Below are 26,668 nucleotides of genomic sequence, written 5' to 3'. Positions count from 1 at the left end.
GTGATGATGCAAATTGTGTGATTTGTGGCTTGATTCATTAAATAGAGATCCTGTATTTATAAAACATAAATAATAGTAATAATAACAACAACGAGGAGGAGGAGAATGGAAGGTTCAAGTCAGTTTCTGTAATTTCATTCTTGTGAATTGTACATTTAATTTTGCCATGATAAAAAAATAGATTATTATTATTATTTTTAAATTTGCCGTTGCAGTCATGATAGTTTTTCTTAATTTTTGAATTTACCATATTGGAAAGGATAATTTTTTCACTAAACAGGAAATATTTTTTATGTTAGTCTTTAAGCATAAACTCTGACATGTTACACTTTATTAACAATATTGGTCCAAAATTTTGACAGAGGGGATTTTTAATTAGTATTTCTTTGTGTTAGTTATCTAGGCCAGGAACAGTAGCTGAGAACAAGCTTGCTGATGTGTCTTTTTACTTTATTATCTCTATTTCATACTTGTGTTAACTGACCAGTTTGGATTTTTCCATTCTTACGTTAACAATCTGTAGTCCTGTCAATTTTTTAAAATCATGGTGGTGCTAAACTTAGTTTCCACAAACCATTGCAACATTATAGAAAGTTTATATTCTGGGCTCTTGTTTTATCAAACTAGATAATCCTTAGTCCCATGTAGATGTTTATATATTTCTGTAATGCAATATATATCATGAAACTAATTTTTACTGCAGAATCTTTTATCTGATAAGAATTTTAGAATTAATATGACCTTGTTTACAGAATACCTCTAAATAAATTATAGTGAATTTCACTAAGATCTTATTAGCAGTACTTGTATTTTAAATTTTGCAGCTGAACCAAATGGCTGACAAAGCAAATATAGCTATCTTTCCACCTGTTCACAAAGCTCTAAAATAGATTTTAATTTCTATTCCATATGTGTATTTAAATTCAAATTATTTTTGACAGCAAAGCTATAGCTTGAAAATCCTACATTTTCACAGTGATAACTTGCTCTATTTAAACTAACTACTAAAGAAATAATATGGATCATTTTTTTTCAAATTACATCAAGCAAATGATTAGAGTTTTTCATCTTTCATAATGTGCAGGAATGAAACTGTGGCTTAGGTGTTTATTGGTAGAAGCTTCCTATCTAGCTACATTAGACACCTGACATCATTCTGCCTACAGCTCAGTTTCATTTATGACTGATTGGAAAACAATACAGGGTTTTTTGTTGTTGTTGCTGAAATTTTGTGTGTACTAACAGTAAATTACATTGAGGATGGTGACTGTGTTTTAACAATCATACTATGTGGGCTTCCTACATCTTTTGCCTGTATATATCTGATCATATGGATATATACAGGTGAAAGATGTAGGAAGCCTGTATGTAAGAAAAAAGTCTGATTTCCTCAGAGACTATAATTATCATTTTCAGAAGAAACCAGTAGATACAGTGATATTGATTGAATATTCTGACTTAACCCAAAATTGGTAAAAAATTGAAACAGGAAAATAGGATCAGATATTTCCTTTGTGGCTTATAAGAATGGAGTAGCAATGGGGCTAGATGCATATCTGTATCTCACTTTTATAGAGATATGATCATACAAAGCAGGCTGTTATGTTCCTAGAGGAAACAAACTTACCTGGATCCCTTTCAGTCAGGGTTTGGGCCTGGCCATAGAATAGAAGCAGCACTGGTCTCTCTGGTAGATGACCAGTAGATGACTTTTGTGTACCCTTCCTGGTTCTTTTAGTGATCACAATAGGAGTAGAATGTGGAAAGAAGACTGTGGAGATGGAGAAGAAGAAAGAATAAAGGAGGGAAATTGAATGAAACAGAAGCAAGAAGGATAGACCTGTGGCACACAGCAGAGAAATTGTGAGAATATCTGAAGAGAGAGGTACAGACAGAAGAATTGACAGTTTTTTGTATGAGACTGAAGTAGAAAGTCAACATGTGAGAAAGCAAAAATGGGATGAGTGGGCTAAAGAAATCAGTAGAAATCAGTGACCTCCTGCGTCACTGCCTGTGCAGGGTAATGAAGGGATGGTGTTAGGAAAAAAAATAAAAGAAGGTTGCTGACATCATTAGTGAAGAGGCAGTTCAGACTCATGGGTGAGGCTGTGTGGGAACTGCTGCTGCTACCACTGCTGGCAATTTATTATACAGCAGCTGCTAAATACTGAAATTCTTCAAAAAAAATTTGGTAGGAGACCATAGAACCTGGCATGTGTGACTGTCACAAGCAGCTGCTTGGTTCCCTCTGAGAATATATCCAGCAAAAGGTTAGTGGGGGAATTAGGTGGAGGGCTCCCTTTTTTCCAGAATTGGAAGCAAGAACTGAGCAGTGAATTAGAACTGACATTAAAGTGCACCAGTATCTGACTATCTGAGGAAGTACATTTGTTTGTTGGCAGGAAAAAGTACAGAATTGAAGGTGGTGAGTTAGCTGGACTGGCGAAGTTGGTGGTGAATTGGATAAAGGAAAGTATTTATTTACTGGAGGTTTTATGTCACTGTAATCCAGCAGGACTCTGAGCAATGGGGAAGGGCTAGTGTTGGCATCATGAATTTTCATATGGATGAGAGACAAAGGGTGGTAGTAGACTAACATTCCCTTCTGAATACTAGTTCTGGGAAAACCTCCCCTTACTTGACCTTGGTGAGAGCAGAGTCTGGGTTGGAGAAGTTAGGAATTTGTAGGAGATACAAATTGATAGACAATGTCTTCTATTGCCATGAGAGCTTTTGCACAATCACATCTTGTATACCAGCTGCAGCCTTTCCTGGATAGGTGGCTTTACTCGCTGCCACTCGTGCCCTTGCTGCTGGATTGTTGCAGGGTGCTGTACAAGGGGCTGCCTTTGAAGACTGTCTGGAAGCTTCAGTGTGTGCAACATGCAGCAGTCTGTTGGTGCATAGGGTGCACCAATGTTCCTCCTTGTAATACCACTAATACGGAAACTGCACTGGCTGCCAGTTAGTTTCTAGGTACAATTAAGATGCTGCTTATCATGAATGGGTAGATTCAACTCTGTGAACGCAGTTACAGAAATAATGCTGTAGCTGCCTTCACATAGTTGAATCTGCCCATCCAGTAAGATCTGGGAGAGAGAGTTTGTTGAGGATTGTACCACTAAAGAAATGCTATCTGAAATGACTCTGGGCTTGAACCTTCTCAGTAATGCCCCCTCTCTGTAGAACAGCTTACTCCCGGATACTCAAACTGCCACTTCCTTATTACATTTTCAGAGAGCTGTAAAAGGCATTTAAGGACAGATAAGATCATGCTGCCTGAATGGTGGTGCATTGGACTGATCAGTTATAATTAATATATTTCTGTTTTTAATCTAAATAGTTAAAATGTTTTAAAGTATTTTGTTTAGTAGCATCAAAGCCTGACCACAGAAATGTATTGGGATGGGGAGGTAGACTTTATTAAAGATCACAAAATATGTGAGTCTTCCTATAGGAAGATAGGTGAAAGGTCCCCTGTGCAAGCACCGAGTCATGTCTGACCCTTTGGGGGGATGCGGCTTTCACAATGTTTTCTTGGCAGACTGTTGGGGTGGTTTGCCATTTCCTTCCCCAGTCGTCACCTTCCCCAGCAAGCAGGTACTCATTTTACCGACTGCGGAAAGATGGAAGGCTGAGTCGACCTGAGCCGGCTACCCAAGAATCCAGCTTCCGCTGGAATCAAACTCGGGTCGTGGGGAGAGTTCCAGTTGCGATACTGCCGCCTACCACTCTGCACCACACAAAAGTTGGGCATTAAAAAAGAAGAATTGTTGCATTTGAATTGTGGTGGTGGTGAAGATTATTGAAAATACCATGGACTGCCAGAAGAACAAACAAATCAGTTTAAGAAGAAATACAACCAGAATGTTCCCTAGAGGCGAAGATGACTAGGCTTAGACTCTCATACTTTGGGCACATTATCAGGAAAGACCGATCGCTTGAAAAGGACATCATGTTTGGTAAAGTCAAGGGCCAGCAGAAAAGAGGAAGACTTTCAATGCAATGGATTGATACAATTACAGCAACAATGGATGCAAACTTTGGAACAGTCAGGCATATAGCGCAAGACTGAACAGCATTTCGTTCTGTTATACATAGGGTCACCATGAGTTGTAAACAACTCGATGGCAACTAACAACAGCAATAGGAAGATATTCAAGAGAGCAGATTCTGAGAAAATCCAACCTTGGAAGTCCACCTCAAAAGGCAGTAGTGACTGTAGATGAGCTTAATGAATGGTAAGAATCATGCATAGGAAAACCCTACCTTAAATAACTTTCTTGTTATCCTTAGCCCCAAACTATTACAGGCATTAAAATTATTTACCAGCAATTGTATTTTGTCCAAATGCAAATTTGCAACCTCTGTAATGATTTAAATAAGTAGTATAATACCTTTACAAAGAGAAAACTATGGCTGTCCTCTCCCCACATGCAGCCATCCATTTTCAGGGGGCCATGCTACACCCTCATGGACTATTTCTATTCTTGCTACTGAAGGGCTACTTCAGGCCTGGTGCTTCCTGCAGAAAAAGGCAAAATGAATTTGTTTCCTGAGAGGAGGGCATCAGCCTTTTGGTGTCCCGGTCTAACCATTAAGAAGTGATTTATCTCACTGTTTGCCCCACTGTTTGACATCCAGAGGGAAAAAAAACTTCAACTTGGTCATATCCAATCTGACTAGCTCCTTTAGCAACCTTGAATGAAATTCATTTGGTCTGAAGTTTACAACTCATTTTAAGCAGCTAGTAAGTGTTCTTATTTGAAAATCCCTTTTTATTTTTTATTTTTTAATCTGTTCAGTCGTGTCCGATTCTCAAAGACTGCCTGTACAAGTCCCTGCAGTTTTCTCAGCAAGGTTTTTCAAGTGGTTTGCCATTGCTTCCTTCCTAGGGCTGAGAGATGTGACTAGCCCAAGGTCACCCAGCTGGCTTTGTGCCTAAGGCAGCACTAGAACTCACAGTCTCCCAGTTTCTAGCCTGGTGCCTTAACCACTACACCAAACTGGCTCAATTATACTGTATTTTTAATTTTTAAACTGTATTGTTAATTCTACTTTTCCTAAATCAGTCCATTTTGTGAGAGAAGATGAAGTTGCCTGGGAATTAAGTAGTTCATTTCATACCTCATCCAAGCAGTGGATCCCTCCTTAGCTCTTCCTGATGCAGTGATAGTTGGAAAATAGAGCATTTCCATTTTGAAAACACTATCAATGGCATTTTGAGATGTTTGAAATTATTATCTTTTTAAACTTTATACAAATACGTTGTTCATTATGCAATTACTTTTTTTGTAGTTGATCTCTATAACAGATCTTCTAAACAGATTTACTGCTCTTGAAGTAAATAACATAGTATGTTGGTGTTCTCTAAAATTAGCTTAAAATAACTTCTACTTTATAGAAGGTAACTCATAGATATAAAATATAGATATGCAAGTTTCAGTAAACAAGTTATTGGTTTGAGATTCAAGACTGAAATAGAATTGTAATATAGGAAAAATACCATAACTGTTTACTATGGATTGTATGTTCAGTTACCTTAAGCTCCAGAAAAGCTAACTTAATAAAAATCTTGAGCGTTATATATTATGGACCATTATATAATAATGAGGTAATGGGTATAACTTTTGGATGACCTGGGTTGGAGATACTTCATCCCGGAGAAGACCTAGCTGGTTGATGGGAGTTGATACTAACTTAATGGCACACAATAAGATATAAATGAACCAGTGTGTAATACTGTCAGTGTTAATAGTAGTCATGTTTGATGCTACATAATTAATGAACAAGGCTGCTGCATATATATTTGGTGATAGTGGATGCTTTGGAGAAATTTGTAATAGTTTAGAGCAATGACAGAATAATCCTGTTCAACTGAGTGGGGCTTCCGTCTTGAGCAGAGAAATATATGATTATACTCTAACTAGCTAAAATTGCATTCTTCCAAGTTTAAATCCATATCTCAATTGCATAAATTTTAAAGAGCAGATAGAAAGCTGGTTGTAGTTGTGTTTAAATTATATACGTGAATGACTGGATTTCAGTGCCCTTTAAGGATGACATGAACTAAGTCTTTTCAAAAGGCTTTCTAAATTGGACATTTCTATTGATCTGGAAGTCGAACTGTTAGAGCTGAAAAAAAGCTAAGCAAGTAACAGCTGGGAAACTATGCATCAAACACCACAAGCTAGTTTGTCTCACAACAGATGTCACTGAAGTTTCTTTGAGGCTAAACTAAGTATACATTGTTTCTAATGTTTCTTGTTCATATTTTATTTTAAGTCTTAAAGTCATGGTAAGCTTTCCTTGTAGAAGGATAGAACTTGAAAAGATACTTTATATTAAAAATACAGAAGTAGGATGTGATATAGTTTCCTGGCTTAGTACAGTGTTATTCATTTTCTGTAGAGGCTTGAGTCAACATTTTGCTTTCCCTGTCTTAAATCTGTGGAAAACTGCTTCTGAAATCACATTTAAGTTTAATAAATAAATAAAAACTAATATATTATAAAAGTATCCTAATGCTTTATCAATGGCAGAGATTTCTTGAACTGAAATATCTGATGAGGGAAGAAGTTTATATAGGTTTTAGGGGTAGTTCCTGAAAAAAATTAATTACAATCTTTGATTTTAGATGTGATTAATGATACATCTATTTGAGTTGTTTATTCTGATAAATGACATCTTCTTGGCCAAGGTGCTAAAGCATGTGATGAAATATCAGCTCTGGCTGGTATGGGGTTGTCCACTAATCGTTTAGTGTTGCAAAATGGTGACTTCATTTGTCCTGTGGTGGCCTGTATGGAAGTTCATTGAATTGATTAAGCATAGTATGTGTGCTGTTTGTACTGTATTCAGCCATGCTTGTTATCTTCAATTGCCATCTGTGCCTCTCATGAGGACCAGAAACACTTTGGACTAAAGAAGTTGATGGACAAAGTTGGAGCTGATGTGATATGTGCACATTAATACAGAAGAAAAGAGGAAAATGAACACATTTTCTATCCCCAACATTTGCTGAGGAATGGAGGAAAAATAAACATCAACTAGGGTAGTGGGGAAGGAAAAAAATAGACATTTGGGTAGAGAAACCACCATGGTAGCTAAACCTCTGGTCTGTGGTTTGCTTTCTACCCAGTCTTCTTTTTATAACTACAGCTATACTTTTTAAAAGGCTAGTAACTATCATGGGCTTTATAATTATTTACTGTTAGTGCTGTGAACCTTATTACTAGCTATTCATAAGTGGGCTAGGTAATGGTCAAATAGGATTAACATGGAGAATAGGAATTCAGGAACAAATAGTTGTTTTTCAGAAGTTTTCTCCCTGAGAAAAAGAGAACATAATTATCAAAATAAAGAACTATTTATTAATATTATGTGACATGAAATTTAGCCAAGTATGATACAAGTCACTCTGCCCATGTTAGTTCTTTTCAGTCAAATAAAGAAATTATAGAATTGGGTTTTAGTTGCTGAACTGAATGCTACAATAAAGCCTTTGTCTTAGAACAATATCGCATTTTCATGAACATGTAAGATTTGTACTTCTGCTCTTTTCTACCCATTTATTTTCTTTGCCTTAATAGTGAGCAGAGCATCTGCCAAGCACGAGCTGCTGTAATGGTCTACGATGATGCCAATAAGAAGTGGGTACCAGCTGGTGGGTCTACTGGATTTAGCAGAGTTCATATATATCATCATACAGGCAACAATACATTCAGAGTAGTTGGCAGGAAGATTCAGGATCATCAGGTGAGTTATTTAATAATCTTTTTCCAAATAATAAACATTATCTTTTTAGTTGGTTAAACCCAGTGGAAGGAGAAAGCTGATGAAAGGGAGGTTTGTTGTATATCAGATATACATTAGGGTTTTCTAAATATTATTAAGTAGAGAACCAATTAAAATCTGTTGTATCAGTCTTTCTCTGAAGCAGATAATATTAACTGAAGTAAGTGTCAGTGGCTGAGTGTTGGAAAAGTAGAATACAAGGAATATTATTGGGATCAGTATTTCACCTACAGGTAGTCCTCATTTAATGCCCATTCGTTTTGTGACAGTTCAGACATACAGTGGTGCTAAAAAAAACCCAACTTACAACTGGTGCTCACATGACCGTTGCAGTGTCCCCATGGTCACATGATCACAATTTGGTGCTTGGTAACCAGTTTGCATTTATGACCATTGCAGCATCCCATGGTCATGCGATCGCCATTTTGGACCTTCCTCTTGTGGAAAATTATTTTTGTAGCTTAAACTTTTTGTTATGTTCTCATACAATGTAGATAGATATATATCTGCCCAGAGTCTCATTCAGAATAAACTGAGGAAAACTGTAGAAGTTAAGTCGCACCAACATTGGGACCCTACTGTCCTGTCCAGTTCTTCTTCAACTTTGAGAATGATACTATTATTTGAAATGTTCTCAGTTTAAACCTCAGAGCATTCATTTTTTAAAAAATGTTTCTTTGTTCTTGTTAAATTTGCCATGTCTAAGTTTCTGGCATCTCTTCCACTCAGAACGCTAGGGTTGATATTCAATATGCAACAATTGTGGGAGCAAATTTCCTCACTTAAGTAGATGCTGCTTGTGTACTCTGCGCTTACGTAAGAGGCATATTACTAATAATTTGGATAAAGTTTAAGACCACGTTGCTTAAATTTTATTCAGCAAATTCAAAGATTCTTTATAAAAATATGGCAACTAACAGAAATTAGTTAGAGAGAGTATACAGCCTTGTTTCATACCTTTGCTGACCTGGAGCCATGTTTTGCCATGTTCCATCTGGACTGTGGCTTTCTGGCCTGTCTGTAGGTTTCACATGAGGACAGTGAGATATTCTGAGACTTTCATTTTTCCTAAGGACATTTCACAGCTTGACATGGTTAACCAAATCAAAGGCCTTAACATATATTGACTTTTTGGCATTCTTTAGCTTTCTGATTTATCCAGCATGCATCAGCAATAATGTGTCTTGTTCCTCAGTTTTTTCTAAAGCCAGTGGGAACATCTGGCATATCCTTTTCCATGCAAGTCTCTGATCTGCATTGGAAGATCCTACTAAGTGTTATATTGGTATCATGTGATACTATAATTACTGAATTATAGTTTGCACAATGTTAAGTCTCCTTTCTTTGGTATTAGTACATAGATTGGCCTCTTCCAATTTGTTGGCCACTGTGGTATTTTCCAGATTTTCTGGCATAATTTGCCTTTAGATGCTTTACTGAATTTTCTTCTGTTAGTTGCCATATTTTTATAGAGAATCACTTCATGTTATTTGTCCATGTAGTCTTTTCAGTAAAATACAGGAATGGTTTGCCATTGTGCAGTATGAAATAATGCTTTTAATATTGTCACTAAAGTGATCATCTGTCTCCAACAACTTATATTTGCTGCTGATATAAATGCCTGCTTGCTTTAGCTGGGCACTAGGATGATAGCATTCTTCGCTCATCCCTTATCATTTCTTATCAGTTATAGTTATATTCCTTATCAGTTCTAACACCAAACTATATATCTTAGTGACTTGGTACCCACATTTTCTGACTTCCAGATGGACTTTGTGCAAAATATACACATGTTGTAAGCATGTACCCTTACTGCCACAAATCATATAATAGCATTTTTCCCTCATAAAGTGAATTCTTGGATGAAAATGATTAACCACATAATACTGAATTTGCAAAAAGCAAATTCACATAAAATGAGAGGAGCCTGTATTTATTTTCTAGCTTTTAGTATAATGTAATTAGCAGTATAAAAAGTTTAATAAATACAATAATTAAGTCAAAGTAGAATTGTTGTAATCCTTCCAAATTATTAGTTTCTGAGTGCATCTAAAAATTCTACAATCTTTAAGAATTATTTATGTATGACAGTTGTCTACTGACTAGGACTGGGAGGAGATCAATGTCTACAGAGCCAGATGTTTTTATTCTTAGTCTACATTTTGCTTTTGGTGTTGACCAAATTTACTGCTAATTGCAGAAGAGTTTATTACTTCTTTTGTTGATGATGTTCATATTATCTGGGCTGTTCTTCCAGGAGTCCCTGGTGTTTGTAATATATTGTTTTTACTCTTTTAGACTGTAAGCTGCCCAAAGTTGCTCCCGAGTTAGACAGCCCTTGAATGAATGAATGAATGAATGAATGAATGAATGAATGAATGAATGAATGAATGAATAACTCTGCAAAAGCTTGCAGGGCAGCAATATTGGTTTTAACACCCCTTCCCTCTCAGTTTGAGTTCCTTGATTTAATCTTACCTGTCTATGAAAGTGGATTTTCTTAAATTTTATCCTCTGGATAATTTTGTCAGTATCCTTGACAAGCTGATGTTGATACTGTGAGCTAATAGATATATTTTATTCATTCATTCATTCATTCATTCATTCATTCATTCATCTATCATATTTTTATCACCGCCCATTTCCCCCACATGGGGAGATATATGAGATATATGTTATCTCAGTCTGTGCTAAATATAGTCTTATTGACTGTATCACACTCACTTTGGCATAGTGGATAGGTGAACTCTGATTCCATCACAGTGGCAAGTGGTTATACTCATTGGCAAGATAGCATTTATTTCTGAAGTGGTTTGTACTTTAAAAACAACAGCATTCCACCTATTTTTGTCCTTCTCTGATGTTATTAAAAACTCTATTCACTAAATGTGCAGTAAGCATTCCATTTTCTTCATAATGGGTGGCATTTTTTTTTTGAATTTGGCAGCAGCAATGCCTCAGTGTGAGAAATTGTGAGATTTCTGAAAAAGTAACAGGAAAAACTCTAGACATAAAATGATTATTGATGGCAGAATTCGTTAGTGGCAACTTAGTCCAAGTTGTGAAAAGACCAGGAAGAAGAGATTCAAAACTTTCAAAGAGGCTCCATTTTAATGAACTCACTAATAAAAACAAGTTGGATGTGCCTATTTCAATTTTTAATTTTTCCTGGTGGCTGACTAATACCATACATCTGTATAGCGGGGTAAAGCTAATATTTCTTTTCAGGAGTTACTAAACAATTACTCCATCTGAATGCATTATGCATTTCTTCAAGAGATGAGGGTTCTGGAGTTGTGCAGAGCATGTGTGTTTCCAGTACTCCCAAATTCATATATTTTTGTAGACTGAATGTATAAGACACTTTTGGACAGTATTTTCATCATTGCCTTTACACATACGTAATTGTATAATTATAATTACATAATTATAATTACATCATAATTATATAAAATTTGTTTACTGATTGCAAACAATTCGATTGTTTACTTACAATTTTTAGTGGCTGTCAGTGTATTCATACAGCCCACCAATCTCCAAATGAATGAGTCTTTTTTTTCCCCACCTACTGTGGAAGTAGGGGGAATGGGGGTGGGAAATGAAGGCTATACTTATGAGCAGGCAGACGCAGAGCGTACACATCCAGATAACTACTTGAAGAATCATAGTTAACAGATACACAGCCTATCTTTGACATAAAAGGTTGCATACAAGCATTTTTAAACATTACTTTGGAACTGTAACTCAGCTTTTTGTATGCTAAATATTAGTCTTGCATGCTTGTAGAAATCAATTCTAAATGGCCTGGGACCATCATTTCTGGTAGTTCCACCATGAATAAATCATAAGAAAATCTATGCTTAGGATCCTTTCAGCATTTTACAGAGAACAGGACTTTTTCTATTATCCCCAGCATATGGAAGTTGCCTATTATGATTGGTCTCATCCTATTTGTAATGATACTTCAATACTCATGTTTAGCTATTGCTTGGAAGATTGTATACTAAGTATCATTGTATTATTTTAGTTTTGAACTATAAAATTAAATCCATTTAATTGTTTTGGAACAAGAGAGTAAAATTGTGTGCATCATAATAAACCACAATTGGGGCATAACCTTTCCTTATCACTTGTTTAGGTGGTAATCAATTGTGCCATTCCGAAAGGATTAAAATACAATCAAGCAACACAGACTTTTCATCAGTGGCGAGATGCTAGACAAGTATATGGTCTCAACTTTGGCAGCAAAGAAGATGCCAATGTCTTTGCAAGTGCCATGATGCATGCCTTAGAAGTGTTAAATTCACAAGACTCTGGTAAGGCTACTATTCATTTCTAAATAATTTATATATCAACTTCTGTTTCTTTATCCCATATCTATAAATGGGATATTTATAAACTGCTTTAACTTTCTGATAGTGATATAAACAGGCTGTGTGCTATACCTGAATCTGAAAGCATATACAGTATTTCTAAGATGAGATGTTCCCTGTACTGTATGTACTATATTCTGTTATGTTTCTTATACTTTTCATCTATGCAGGCTTTTACTGCTAGCATCAATCCAATAGTTATGAGCCTGGAACTCCACAAGGAAAATAATAAACCTAACAATTTCACCATTAGTTTTTCCTTTAAACCTCAAAAGTATTGGAGAGACATACATAGAACTGTGGAGTCCTTGGTGCTTTCTGAGCCTTGTTGTTTTCTTGCAGATGTTTCATTGCCAGACTAGGCAACATCTTTTTTTCGCAAAAAGTTTTTGCACTGAAGATGTTGCCTAGTCTGGCAATGAAATGTCTGCAAGAAAACAACAAGGCTCAGACAGCACCAAGGACTCCACAGTTCAACCCTGAGCTACAAATATTCGCTTCGATTGGTAATACATAGAACTATTCAGAGAATTTTAGAAATTAAACTTGAAATTAAATCACTTTTTTTTACTAGGTATATCTCAGACTACATTAATGAAAACTACCATAACTTATAACTAAATTTAAGCTAGAATGGCTTTTATTTATACAATGCATCATGGCAAATATTATTTGCAGTATAATTTTTAAGGGGGTTTAAATATTTATAAACACTGCAAATCAGTTGGCATATGGAGAAGGGGGAGGTTACAGATTAAAAACAAATACCTTTTCCCAGCAGCTCCCCCCCCCCTTTTAGTACTCATAAATAATACAGTGTAGACTTTAGTATTAAGTTCAAAGATATAAACTTTTCATATTACAAAATAATTCAATCACGTTGCAATTTCTTATTAATATATTATTAATATATTAAGCATCAACTGTACAATATATGCAACTCTATGTTCTTCCACATATAAGAAATCATATTTAACATTGCTACAGATTTTCTATTTGAAAGCTTTAATTTACTTTAATCATCACAAAATTAACAGATTTCAGTTTCTATTGTAGAGACACCACTGTACTTAGTTTTTATTTGTATTTTATAATGTATTTGTATTCTGTAACCAAACAATTAATTTGGGGGAAAAATACAAGGAAGAATTCTACTATTTCATTTCTCCTACTAATCCTAATGAAATAACTTTTGGTTTCTGGATCAGATAATTCTTGATGCCAGAATCCAGAAGAAAAAAGATAGGAAATTGAAAAAAATATGTCTTGCCTCCAAATTGTTCTCCATTAAATAGTTTATGTAGCATGATTACGTGTGGAAGTAGATTAGCTTCTTACCATTCGATTCCAAAGATTAAGCTTGTATTAACAATAATAAAATATTGTCTTGAGTGGTGGTTCTGAGAAAACTGGGCAGGGTTTCTATGGTGAATGAAACAAAAATTGAAGTGGTACGGTACTTCTATTTTTAGCTAGTATTCAGGGTTTAATGAAAACATCTCAGGCAGGAGTTTTTCCATATAAATACTGAAAATTGATTTGATTTGGTGTTATAAAGAACATTAAAAATGTACATTAGTTCTGCTTAAGAGATGTGGTAAATAGGGTAATTCATCCTGGGTAGCTTTATTTCTATTATGTAGCACATCAAAATCTTTGAGGTACTACTTATCAGCAGATTCAGACTGATATAATCAGTACTCATGAGAGCCAGTTTCTGTTTCTTGAAGCTCCAGCACATTCTTATCTAAGAGGAAGAAACCATGTCTCAAAAGACATATTAAGAGCATCTACATAAATTTTTAATTGCTTCAAATCATGAGAAAGCCGTTTTAAAATCATAAGCACATTCAAAGTAGATGGATTCTCTAAGGTCTCTGAATCTTCAGAGAAATTTAGAGCTAAAATCACTTTTTGAAGTTCCTTGGGGACTGGGACTTTTAACTCAGATACAGATTCAGCTAGCTTAGCTGCAGCCTATTATTGTTCTCTTTTGCCTGAAGAAAGAGACTGAAGCATGAGAGGAGTTTTTTCTGTTGGCATGATTTTGGATCCATAGGTAAAGGTAAAGGTTTCCCTTGACGTAAAGTCCAGTCGTGTCCGACTCTAGGGGGCGGTGCTCATCTCCGTTTCAAAGCCTTGGAGCCGGCGTTGTCCATAGGACACTTCCGGGTCATGTGGCCAGCATGACTCACGGAACGCCGTTACCTTCCCGCCGAAGCGGTACCAATTAATCTACTCACATTTGCATGTTTTCGAACTGCTTGGTGTGCAGAAGCTGGGACGAGCAACGGGAGCTCACCCCGCCGCGCGGTTTCGAACCGCCGACCTTCCGATCGACAGCTCAGCGGTTTAACCCGCAGCGCCACCGCGTCCCTACCTCCTTGGATCCATACCTCCTTCTTAAAGTGCTGTGAATTAAGAAGAAAATACTATCTATCTTATACATTTACTAATTGGTTTACAAAGCAGTCTAAAATTAAAAACTTCAAAGCTGGGAGAGGACTGAGATTATAGATCAGGCAGTCACCATAGCGAACAAGAAATCCTGTTAAAATATTTATTATTATTATTCACATTTCTATCACTGCCCATCTCCCCCTATAACTTTTAGCATCCCACACCATTGACTGCACCAGCTGCAGCTACTGGTAGTTTGAAGTTCAGTAATGTTGGAGAGTCTCAGGTTGCCCAAACTTAATCATATGATGGCCAGAGTCCATGTGAACTTGATCATGAGGCAGCTCTCAATTTTAAAATCACCAAAATCTTCCAAATCTAGTTGATGAGGTAGGAGAAATTCCCATTGTTTTGAGACTATTTTATTCAACATTCCTAATTTTCAAATTTGTAAGTTTATTACAATCTCTTAGAACGAAGTAATATTTACCCAGAATACTTGTTGAAAATTATTTGGCTCCTGAAAGGTTTCATGTTTTTTAAAAAGAGGCTTTTTACCTGGTGGAGGCCATTGTTTAAAATACAGCATTAAAGTGTTCTCATATTTGCTATCTACAGAGAATTATTGGCAAGATCAGACAGCAAGGCTGGTCTGTATATCTAATGATGAATGTGTGAATGGGACCAACTAGTTGATTTATTGTTCAATATATTAAATTCAACTGTCCTCTGAGGCTTGAATAACATGGAACTCTAATCATTCCATGTATTACAACTGCTTGCATTCCTTTGCCTTTTAACTACACTGTATGTGTAAACCTCCCCCCCCCCTTTTAAGAGAAAGATAATAAAAATTAGTGCAACCTTTCCTTTCATGGATGTCTTCTAAAATATAGATATATCCCTGCATCCAATGATACATTGACCAATGTTCTGAATGCAGTTACAACCCTTTAGGACCAAACTAGTTACTGTAGTGAAGATACCTAAAATATTTTTATGCTATTAGCTCTGGGAACCTCTGGATAACTAGCATCTCTGGAGGCAATTTTTGTTTAGATTCCATCTTAACTATGGCATGATCCTGACATGCATTGCATTTTATTTTAAGCCAATTACATGAAATATTTTATTCCATTTTGCATATCATCCAATTAGATTCTTAGACACTGGTCAGCAGATTTGAGGTATCTATAGATGTATATTATTTAAAATGCAAATATGTCGTGCATTTGTAAGATAGGCTTATTGTAGTACTTTTCTTGGAAGGAAACTTAGGAGCATGGAGTTCACCCTTCAGTAAAAGGAAGGGGGTGCATTGTAGTACTTTTCTTGGAAGGAAACTTAGGAGCATGGAGTTCACCCTTCAGTAAAAGGAAGGGGGTGCAGGCTTTTATTTAATTTTGCGATACTAATAAAATCAGTTCATCCTTACCTGCCTGTTCAAATTGTTACTGATTCTTATGGTAGTCATACCCACTTTCTCCTTTCCCTCATTCGTTGTAGTGACTACAGTGTATTAATTAACTGAAGATTAACTTGAATGTTTTGTAATGGCCTGTGGTTACACTTTAATTGACCTTGGTTGGGTTAGTATTGTAAAAAATAACCTTACTTTAAAATGCTACATAAACATTTAATTGGATAAACTTTCTAGGTGCCAGGAAAATGTTTTAATTAAAGAAACAAACTTCAAGGCTAATGGAAGCAAATTTTATCTTAAGGAGATACCTCACTTTCTCCTTATGCTTTTTATAATAAATACCATTAAATTTGGTGACATTTATTTCTGAATTGGGCTCTTAAGTCATCATATAGTACATGATCATGTGCCATTTGATTCAGTACAATTGGTGACTCATTTTGAACTCCTGTTAGCATATTGTAAAACAATTATTCTTCTAGCTGATCTTTAACCAAAAATAAATCATCCTCTTGGGTTTTAGGGAAGGGGTATTTAAGAAGAAATAGATACAGTGGCCTTAATAGAGCTTTCAGTTGTGTGGAAAAAAGATGCCCCCAGGTATTGATACTTAACATTAAAATAATGTTCTACCAGTTGTTGATGTATTAGATGTGATAGTTCATTTTTTTTTAAAAAGCCATTTGCCACAACTTATATTGGAACCAACCCAGATGTCCCTAGATGTTTTTAAAGGTAGAAGTTGCATTTGCTTTTCTGTAGAAGTAGTAAAGAAAGATTAACTTCACTGAAGTGTATGAAATAAACTAAGGGGAAATAATCATATTTTCAGTGATTGGTATGATAAAAATCAGCTGCTGAAAACACACATGCCTTCCAAATCTGATCTGGAGGATAACCTAATTAATGTTCCAAGGCAGGTTTGCAAGATAGATTTATTCCACTGGCCCATTCTGTTTAATGCAAACAAGTTAGCCTCCTGTTCTTTCATTCAGCGGTTTATTTAGGTGACTACTTGACTTCAAACTTTGCTTGCATAAAGATGCAAGGCAGTTTATGGTGATACTAAATTTTATGAGCTGTATATGGTTTTATTTTAAATTTACGAGAAATAACACATAAGTAAAGGGTCAAAACTTGATGGAAACTTTTTTTAAAAAATGGATCATCTTTACAAATGATATTGTAATAAAATATAAAGTATAACTTAACTTTACCCAGGTCCAACGTTGCCTCGACAAAATGCACAGATTCCCCCACAAGTGCAAAATGGCCCAGCACAAGAAGATTTGGAAAGCCAGAGAAGGTTAGTTCAATTTTAAAAAGACACAACTATTATAATGATTGTAAACATACTTAAATGTTTTTATTGAAATTTAACACTTTTCATTGTTCTCCAGAAACTCTGTCATGGCCTTCTCTGATTGGATGTGTAGTGGATAATTTATGAAAAATAGTAAATGTTTTAATAGTAAAACAAAAGTTTGTGAAACTACCTCTCCTCTTCACAATTAAATTTGGGTGAAAATCCTATGAACTTCTGTGCGGGTTTTGTCGAAAAGTACATATAATTGAGATGTTGAATCCCCACATTGCATTGCATATACTTGTAATGACAAGGATCTCTATAGTTCAGTGCATCTGCAGTGATGTTAGCAGGCCCAGTGTAACAATGGTAATTGTCCTTGGTATTCCTCCAGATCTGAAGTTCCATCTGGAATATTAATGGCAGATAAATTTCCTCAGTGTCTTTTTTTTTTTGCAATAGCCAAATAATTAGTTGCAGCTTTCTCTTGGAATTAGTGAGAGCAGCAGAATATTCCCAATAGTTGCACTGCCCTCTAATGCTCAGTACAGTTATGAGGATATTGCTTTACTCTGAGCTTGTAGTACATCAGATTGTGCTCCAGTTTAAAGTAATAGGCATTTTAAGCACTGGAGAAAGACAAAGGAGAAGTGCAACTACAATCTTGAGTGAATTGAAATGTTGAAACCATAGTTAAAGTGGGTATCACTTTTTAATCTTCCTTTTTCTTTTCCTTTTACCCAGAAATCCTTTTTACTGAGACTATACAATCAAAATCAATCTTTTAATTAAAAAGAAGTGGTAGTGTCTCACTGACACAAAATGAAACTATTAATTCTAATGGTTTAGAAACCAGACTTGCTTGTTTGTTTATTTACTTTATTTGTATGCTACCCATTCATGCTACTGCATGAAAATTCTAGGGAGCTAGCAATCAAGATCAGCATAAAATAAAAAAAACAGTTCCCTTGAAAAATAATAAACAAACACATCCATAATATAAATAAAATAATAAACAGAAAATACACAAAGGCATGCTGCCACTCACAATGTGTCCTCTTCTGCCAGGTCTTGTTCAGGGGTCACAAAACTGTTGATGCAGCCTAAAATATGCTTTTTCTTACAGCCATATCACACTGCTGACTCATATGTAATTGTGCTTTGTGTTGTTACAAAACTCAGTTTGTAATTAATTACTACTAGATTTTTCACAAATTTACTCATTCCCAGGGAATTGGTTGCCTTATATTCCTTTACAGCCTTTGAATCAGCTTTTGCTTATTTGGAGGAAGCAGTCACTCAGTCATCCAAAATGGGCAATTTACAGTTCTCAGCATTCTTTGTAAACAACAGCTATTCAAGTAGATATCATCCTGCACTGCTGAGCACATGGTCTTTCAAAACACAGTTTTTCTGATCAGTGTTCTCTCTTGTCTCTTCCTCTTATTGACCTCTGCTACCAAACCCTGCTGTTAGCTTGCAGCTTGCTATAAGAAAAATTCAGACAAACTGGAACAGGTTCAAAGAAGGCAATGATGCTGATCAAGTGACTAGAAACCAAATCTTGTGAAGAGGGATTAAAGGGAATGTTTAAAAGGGTATAGTTGCTGACAGAGAGCTGTTACATTTTGAGATGGAAGCAGGGGGCAAGTGTCCTTGAATATTAGGTCTAATCTGATAATAATGCTTACTACAGATTAAAACTGTCAGTCTATAATCTCAATCATGATACTGGTTTTGATTTTTCTTTTTCTTTTCTTGGTGTCTTTGAGTCAGTGTTGACTTCTGGCAACTTCCTGGATTAGTCCCTGCAGTTTTTCTTGGCAAGATTTCAGAAGTGGTTTGCCATTTCCTTCTTCCTAGGGCTGAGAGAGAGTGACTGGTCCAAGGTCACCCAGATGGCTGTGGTCCTAAGGTTTTGAATTGCATCCAGCTTTTTTTCTTTTTATTAGGTTTCTTGTGAATTTTATATTGCCTACTTTTGCAATATATTGCCTGATGATGAGTGCTAGAAAACTCTTACACAGCCTTTTATATTTGCAGATATTATGCAATATCTTTGAATTTTGGATTTTTATGCAGTTCAACACAACTGCTTTTGATTTGAGAGCAGGGAGGTCCAGGACAGGAAGGAGGGCATGGTGTGTGTGCAAGCAAAGGGAGGCCGGGAAAAGAGGGCTCAGGATGCATGCAAGTGTGCGTGTGTGCAAGTGCAGGGAGGCTGGGGAAAGAGGTCCCAGTGTGTGTGCGAGCGCAGGAAGGCCTGGGAAGGAGGGTGTGGGGTGCGTGTGAGCACAGGGAGGTCGGGGAAAGAGGGCATGGGGTGCTTGCAAACAAAAGGGGGAAGGAGGGCATGGTGCAAGTGAGCAAAGAAAGGCATGGTGAGAGATTTACCCAAAAGATTGTGACCTTCCCTGCCAACTTCCCCATTGACATTGCTTGTGGGGAGCCGGCAAGGAAGGTTGCAAATGGCGATCGCATGACTGCAGGACACTGCAACCAGTTGTAAGTGCAAGCTGGTTGCCAAGTGCCCAAATTGTGTTCACATGACCGTTGGGGCGTTGCAATATCTGGAACTTCGAGGACCAGTTTTAAGTCCCGTCATTCAAATACCATTGTAACTTCGAGTGGTTGCTGAACGAATGGTCGTAACTCGAGGACTACCTGTATATGAAATGATGTTACATGTGCTCCCAGGTTCAGCTTATGGTCATTCACTCACACACACATAGCCTGTTGAGGCATGAGGATCTTGTAAGCCCCCTTTGCTTTCTACCTGGGTTTTCCAGATAGGACAGCTAGAACAGACGACACACACAAACACAGCCTTGGTCAACCACTGAGAAATAGTTAGGAACACAGATTCTTTTGGAATACACAGAGACCTAATGAGTTATAAATAGCAGCAAAAGTTTATTGGTTACAATATATATTTGCAGTCTCTTTCTCTCTTTCTCTTTCTCACACACACAAACACACACACACACATTCTCTCTCTCTCTCTCTTGCTCTCACACACACATTCTCTCTCTCTCTCTCTCTCTCTCACACACACACACACACACACACTCATTCCCACTTACCCATGTCCTTCTCAGCTAAGCTACCATGCCAAGTCTGGATCCAGGAATGGGTGGCTTCAGGACCCCTTTTATCCCCCAAAGTTCTTGCCCTGTTGATTCACAAGTCTGGTTACTCTTGCCTTGTTGATTCATATGTCTGGTAGCTGGGATTAGGGAGTTTTCCGTGTGCTCAGGCCCAGCCTCCTCCGTTTGCTTCAGGTGACATTTCTCCTTTGATAGTTAATAACTTGTTTCCTTCTTATCTACCTCCTCAAGGAATCTTTTTTACAAGATTCCTGGCTTTTGTTCTCTCTGCTTGCATACCTGCTTCATCTTTAGTTTATGGCAGCTTCAGCCTGGTCTCACAATGGGCAGCTATATAAATTTGAATACTAAATAAATAAATAAGAAAATTTGGGTTACTGAAAGGGAGACTGACTTAAGGAAAACTCACTATATTCCAGTTAATGAATACTGCCCTTTAAATGCCAAGTGGAGATCTCTCCCCCACACACCTTTTAATAACAATTTTAAAATTTCTGGTTTGGTTTTATGAACCATGATTATCTTGTTACCTTTAAGCTCTTCTGTATATTGATCTTTTTTGTCCTTTTTCAAATATAAACCCTGCTGAGGATTTCAATAAAACCGGTATAAAATTGCTGATAAAATATTGGATTGTGATATGCATAAGAATATATTTCTATGCATGTTGGACACAATGTGTTTTGAAATCAGATTAAAAGTATTTAAATAATAAAGGATGTTTTTGTTTCCTTTTGTTTTTATATCTTACTGCCTGAGTAATAGATTTGTGAGATTATATATAAATTATTTACCAGCCTTGTTTCAACTTTCTTCTACTTGCAATTTTATCTTTATTGGAAAATTGTGAAGCAATTCAATATCAAATCTGCGGTGCAAACTATTATAAGATAGTTTGCACCGCAGATTTGATATTGAATTGCTTCACAATTTTCCAATAAAGATAAAATTGCAAGTAGAAGAAAGTTGAAACAAGGCTGGTAAATAATTTATATATAATCTCACAAATCTATTACTCAGGCAGTAAGATATAAAAACAAAAGGAAACAAAAACATCCTTTATTATTTAAATACTTTTAATCTGATTTCAAAACACATTGTGTCCAACATGCATAGAAATATATTCTTATGCATATCACAATCCAATATTTTATCAGCAATTTTATACCGGTTTTATTGAAATCCTCAGCAGGGTTATTTTTGTGAGATGAGATAGAAATATCTTGCAGTTGCATTGGTATTGAAATCTTGTTAGATTATAATTGAATAGGGAACTTCCAAAATTGTTTTATGCTACTCTCTCCCCACCTCCTTTGAGGCATTTTAATAAATTTAAAAGATTCATTGGAGATACCCAAAGTTATGATAAAGCATGAAAAAGGCACTACTTGTGAGGCAGTTCTGAAAAAAAAACTAAGAAAATTTAATGGGAAAGTAGGACATTTTAAAATGCTGTCAGGAAGGTAAATTTCAAGAGACATTGCTTTTTTTTTAATGCGCCTACCTTCAAACGGCTTAAGAAATATTGTGTTTACTTACAAGGAAATAAGCACTGAAATCTGTGAGTAGAATTGCAGAGTAGAAATGAATAGGATACCACAGTACAAGTGGCAGTTTCAAAAACTTGGTATTAAATAATAGGGGGATTTTATATATTGAAGACCACTTGAGCACCATCATCAGCCATCTAATGTCAATTCAGGGACCTGATTCCTGTGGTCGTTCTTTCTTTAATTCTGAAATGAGGCTTGGTATTTGAAAATAGAAAAATCAATAAATTTTATTTTATTTTATTCCTCTTAATACAAATGAAATATTTTTCAACTGTGGATTATTTGGGAAGAGCTATAGTCCTTTTAGAAAATAGCATACAGAGAGGACACAAGCTAAAGTACTGGACTTTTTCACTTTATGTCATCTGTCATGGTAATCTGATTCTTTCCAAATATCCAGCTAACATGGACAAATGGTTAGGGAATGTTGGAATGTTGATCTAAAAATTTAGAAAGTATCACTTCTATGTAGTGTTTTCAGGTGTTTTCTTACGTAGTCATTGATCAGACTCAAAGCAGCTTACCACTGAAAAAGGTGTATTGTATATCCTACAGCCCAAACCTCAAAGGAGTTTGTAGTCTAATGCAGCAGTTCTCAACCAGGGGTCATATGCTCCCCCCAGGGGGGTCTAGGATATTTCAAGGGGGCCAAAGGTGAAAAACATGTAATGGGGACATGGCACGTGCTTAGGGGCCACAGAAAAGCAAAGTGTATTATACCCAAATACTGTCTTGTTGATGCCAGAAAAAGAACCACTTACTGTCCCATGTCCATATCTGATACATGGAACCGTGTGTTGTTGCTGGCCTACTCATCTGGTAGATGGTGGACGCTCTCAGTGAATTGTTGATAGACAACTGAGCTCCGACTCATTGAGAAGTTGCATTTCAGTACCTCACAAAAACATAACTGGCTGTTGATCTGTGTTTTTCAATTCTTTTTGCATGATGTCCTGAAAAGCCTGGATGACTCAAGTGGTCTGTCAGTTGCCTAATATTTCTTCTGAAAATCAGTTTCCCTGTCAACTTCACTCATCAAAGAGGGTGCTGTGATTTCAACTGTCATGAACCAAAATGCTTATGAAATTATTGAATCCATCCCTTTGAGTAACTCATCAGTGTCAAGTTGCATTGATGAAATGGCCAACAATGTTGAAAAACAACTAATCTCCCAATTAAAAGTTAAGTTAGCCCTGCAAATTGATCATGTTTACCAGATAACACAGCAATACTGATAGCTTACATTAGTATTTGGATGATGATAAGTTTAGAGAAAAAATGCTTTTTACTTGAAAGCTTAAAACAGACACTAAAACCGAAGCAATTTTTGAAGAAATAAAGAGTTATTTCAGTGAGAATGATATCTCTTGAAAACATTATGGCTTGTGCTACTGATGGTGTGTTTTAAGGACAGGTAGATACAGAAGATTATTTGCCTTTTTGAAAGTTGTTATGCCAGAAGTATTTTGTGTTCACTGTGTGGTTCATCAGCAACATTTGATTAAAAAAAAAAATTGGCAGGATGCTTGCATGAGTCTCTTAAGTGTTGTAATAAAGGCAGTCAAATGCATAAAATCAAATGCACTTCAAGACTGTCTGTTTCAACAGCTTTGCAAAGACAGTGATGAAGACTTTTTAAATTATTAAAATGCTTTTAATTTTTAATTTATTAATTCTTTTAAATTAAAAATGCTAATTATTGCATACAGAATCCATTGGCTATTGAACAGTAACTGCCTTATTGTTTTGTTGCTTTGTGGGATACTGTTGTGGCATTTTTCAGTAATAAACAAATTGAAAAAGAGATCACCTCCACTAAATGTAACATATTTTACCTGTCTGATATTTCTGAAAAGCTTAATTTGTTAAACAAGCAACTGTAGGGAAAAAACTGTGACATTTTATCATGCAAAGATATCCTAAGGGATTTCTTGGAAAACTGAAGCTGTACTCAAACAATATTGGACTTAGAGAGTTTGCCGTTTTCTTCTTCAGCAGCAATTAGTCTTGAGTTGAAAGATGATGACATATAGTACTCATGTATGTGGATCATTTGAAGCAGCTGCATAATGACATGAAAGTTCATTTCCATGACCTGCTGGATTTGGAAATTCCAGCCTTGATAAGGGATCCATTTGCGGTAAATGTTGCTGACATTCATGTTACGTTGCAAAAACCGCTCATCGAACTACACAATGATGTAGATGTCCAAGCAAGTTTTAAACAAGACAAACCTTATTTTTGGGTAAACGGTGCAATTTCCAGAACGTTTCCACAGCTTTGGGAGAAGGGAAAACTGTTTTTCATGGCATTTTCCACGTCATACAGGTAGTTACAACCATCTGTTCAGCAATCACTCGAAGTTAACAGTGCTTGAATGAAGGGACTTAAAACCAGTCCTCAAATTTCCAGCCAGTGCAGTACCCTCTCAGTCATGTGAACAAAATTGGGGCACTTGGCAGCCAGCAAAGTCAATGGGGAAGCCAGCAGGGAAGGTTGCAAATCACTTGGGTAAGTCTCCCCCACACAACCCCACCTTTCTTCACTCCAATCTGCTAGACCCTCCTTTCCCCCCTTTGCTTGCATGCACACTGCGCTCACACTCAGACACACACCCACCAGGGCCCTGAGCTTGCATGCACCCCATGCCCTCTTTCCCGGGATCCCCTGCACTTGCTTTCCCCAGCCTCCCTGTGCTTGCAGGCATGCATGCGCCCTGTACCCTCTTTCCCTGGCCTCCTGATGCATACACACACCCAACACCCACCTTCCCCAGCCTTCCTGAGCTTGTGCCGCACTGCAGCATCTCCCTCCCCCAACTTGCACACAGCCTGTGCTGGGCCTTCCCCACCCCCGTGGGGCACCCCCATGCTCCTTACCTGGGACTCCCACTGCTTCCTGCTTAATTATCCCCACATCTTGGATTATGATGGGAACCAGGACTGCCTGGATTGTCATCGCTGGGCTATGTGGTCACATGACGTGACCTCACACTTTACTACCCCATTGCTTAGCTACAACAGTTCTGGTCTCAATAGCAGTCATAACTAGAGGACTACCTGTACTTGGAAGAATCAGATTTCATTTGCGTGAGTTATTTGTTAACACAGATGTGCAACCGCCTGGACACAGTGAACAGAGGTGATCTTCACTTACCACTTACTCCAGTGGAACCTGACAAAAAAACCTTGCATCTGTTCACCAAGCCCAAGGGTCACATTAATTGACTAATAAATTACATTAAGAGTAACATTTTGTATGTAATTGTGTATTATAAACTGCATTACTAAAATTACTTTAAATAAAAATAAATAAATTCTGTTTACAAGCCAAGTATGTAAGTAGCAATCTTTTTCACCAGTAAGGGGACTTGGATGGGGCGGGGGAGGGGGCACAGGAGAAAAACAGGGTAGGAAGGGGGCCATGGATGAAAAAAAGGTTGAGAAACACTGATATATTCTGTATAGGTATAATGATCAGAATTCACTTAAGTTTCTTAGAATGAAATGGCACTACTTTTCTGTTTAAAATAGAACATTCGTTCATCTTACTACATTGAGTGATTCATGATGTTAATATAGTATCATATCTAGAAGTGGTATAGCGTCATGAATGTAAGTCCATTCCTATATCAGCTGATAGCTCATTTAGTTAATGTCTATAAATAAACCTATTACTATATGCCAATACATATAAAGAGGGGAACAGTAAAAAATAACTACAGACTACAGAATATGAAAGTGTATAGGCATCTCTTTAACATTCAGAAGCATAATGGACCAAATGTTGATTGGCTTCTGCTGTAAGTAATCACTTATATTTTCAAGAAAGTTGAATTAGTATTAAACCATCCATGTAAATAGCCAGTTTGACTGAATGAATATTATTGTTCATTGAAAATAAACAGAGGTTATTACTTCAAAAAATATCAGGGTGATGTAGTTCTGCTTCAGCATGTAGGCATTATGTTATTTCTGAAATATTTGAATAGAGTTGTGTGTAATGAACCAGAACCTGTAGCATTATTTATAATAGCACTCTGCTGTTCTTTTCATAGTTAGTATAATATTGATATACAGGATATTATAATAATATATTGTTTTGCAGTAATATGTTTTTTTAGATAAAGTAATCTAGGAAACTAGTAAATCTAGATAACTGATTATTTTTCTACTACTTGAAATTTAGACATTATAAATTGACTTAATCTCTTGTATTTTGAAGGCCTTGTTTTTTGTTTTTGTTTTAAGTCTGAAACAGGTATAAAGTCAGTTTATAAATGAGGGATATGTAGATTTGAAGCCAGGTTTTTAGATATCAGTGATACGTAAGAAAGGCTTCAGAAGATTAAACAATTGGATATAAGGCTACATTAACATGCTTCAACTAGTCATGCATTTAAGCACTCGGGAGATTTTTATTTTACAAAACAAGGAAAACTGACAAAGTTTTTAAAAAAAAACAAAACCCTTTCCTAACCCTAAGAGTAACCTAGCAGTGGAATTAATTTATATAGAGAGGTAGTTGGTAACCCTACATTAGATTATTCAAGCAATGGCAAGGCAGCTATTGGGAATGCTTTTATTTGGCTTCCTGCATTGAGGAGATTGTTGGAGTATACTTTGATTGTATGTTGTTTTCTCCCATGATACGTATTTGCATTTGTATAGGTAGTTCTCATTTAATGACCACAATTGGGCCCAGGATTT

The 26,668-nt window shown here is 36.4% G+C and overlaps 1 protein-coding gene across 3 annotated transcripts in view; it reads left to right on the top strand.

Annotated features, from left to right (window-relative positions):
* The window catches only part of ENAH (ENAH actin regulator), a 75,099-nt gene that overhangs the window by 21,749 nt on the left and 26,682 nt on the right, over nucleotides 1–26,668 (top strand). For all 3 annotated transcript variants that reach the window (XM_063304193.1, XM_063304200.1, XM_063304208.1), the window contains exons 2-4: nucleotides 7,593–7,758; nucleotides 11,936–12,113; nucleotides 17,215–17,299. In XM_063304193.1, coding sequence (XP_063160263.1) covers nucleotides 7,593–7,758; nucleotides 11,936–12,113; nucleotides 17,215–17,299 — 429 coding nt within the window. The remainder of the gene's footprint in view (nucleotides 1–7,592; nucleotides 7,759–11,935; nucleotides 12,114–17,214; nucleotides 17,300–26,668) is intronic.

Source organism: Candoia aspera, chromosome 1 (genome assembly GCF_035149785.1).
Source record: "Candoia aspera isolate rCanAsp1 chromosome 1, rCanAsp1.hap2, whole genome shotgun sequence".
Classification (NCBI taxonomy): Eukaryota; Metazoa; Chordata; class Lepidosauria; order Squamata; family Boidae; genus Candoia; species Candoia aspera.
This window is presented reverse-complemented; position numbering and strand designations above follow the sequence as displayed.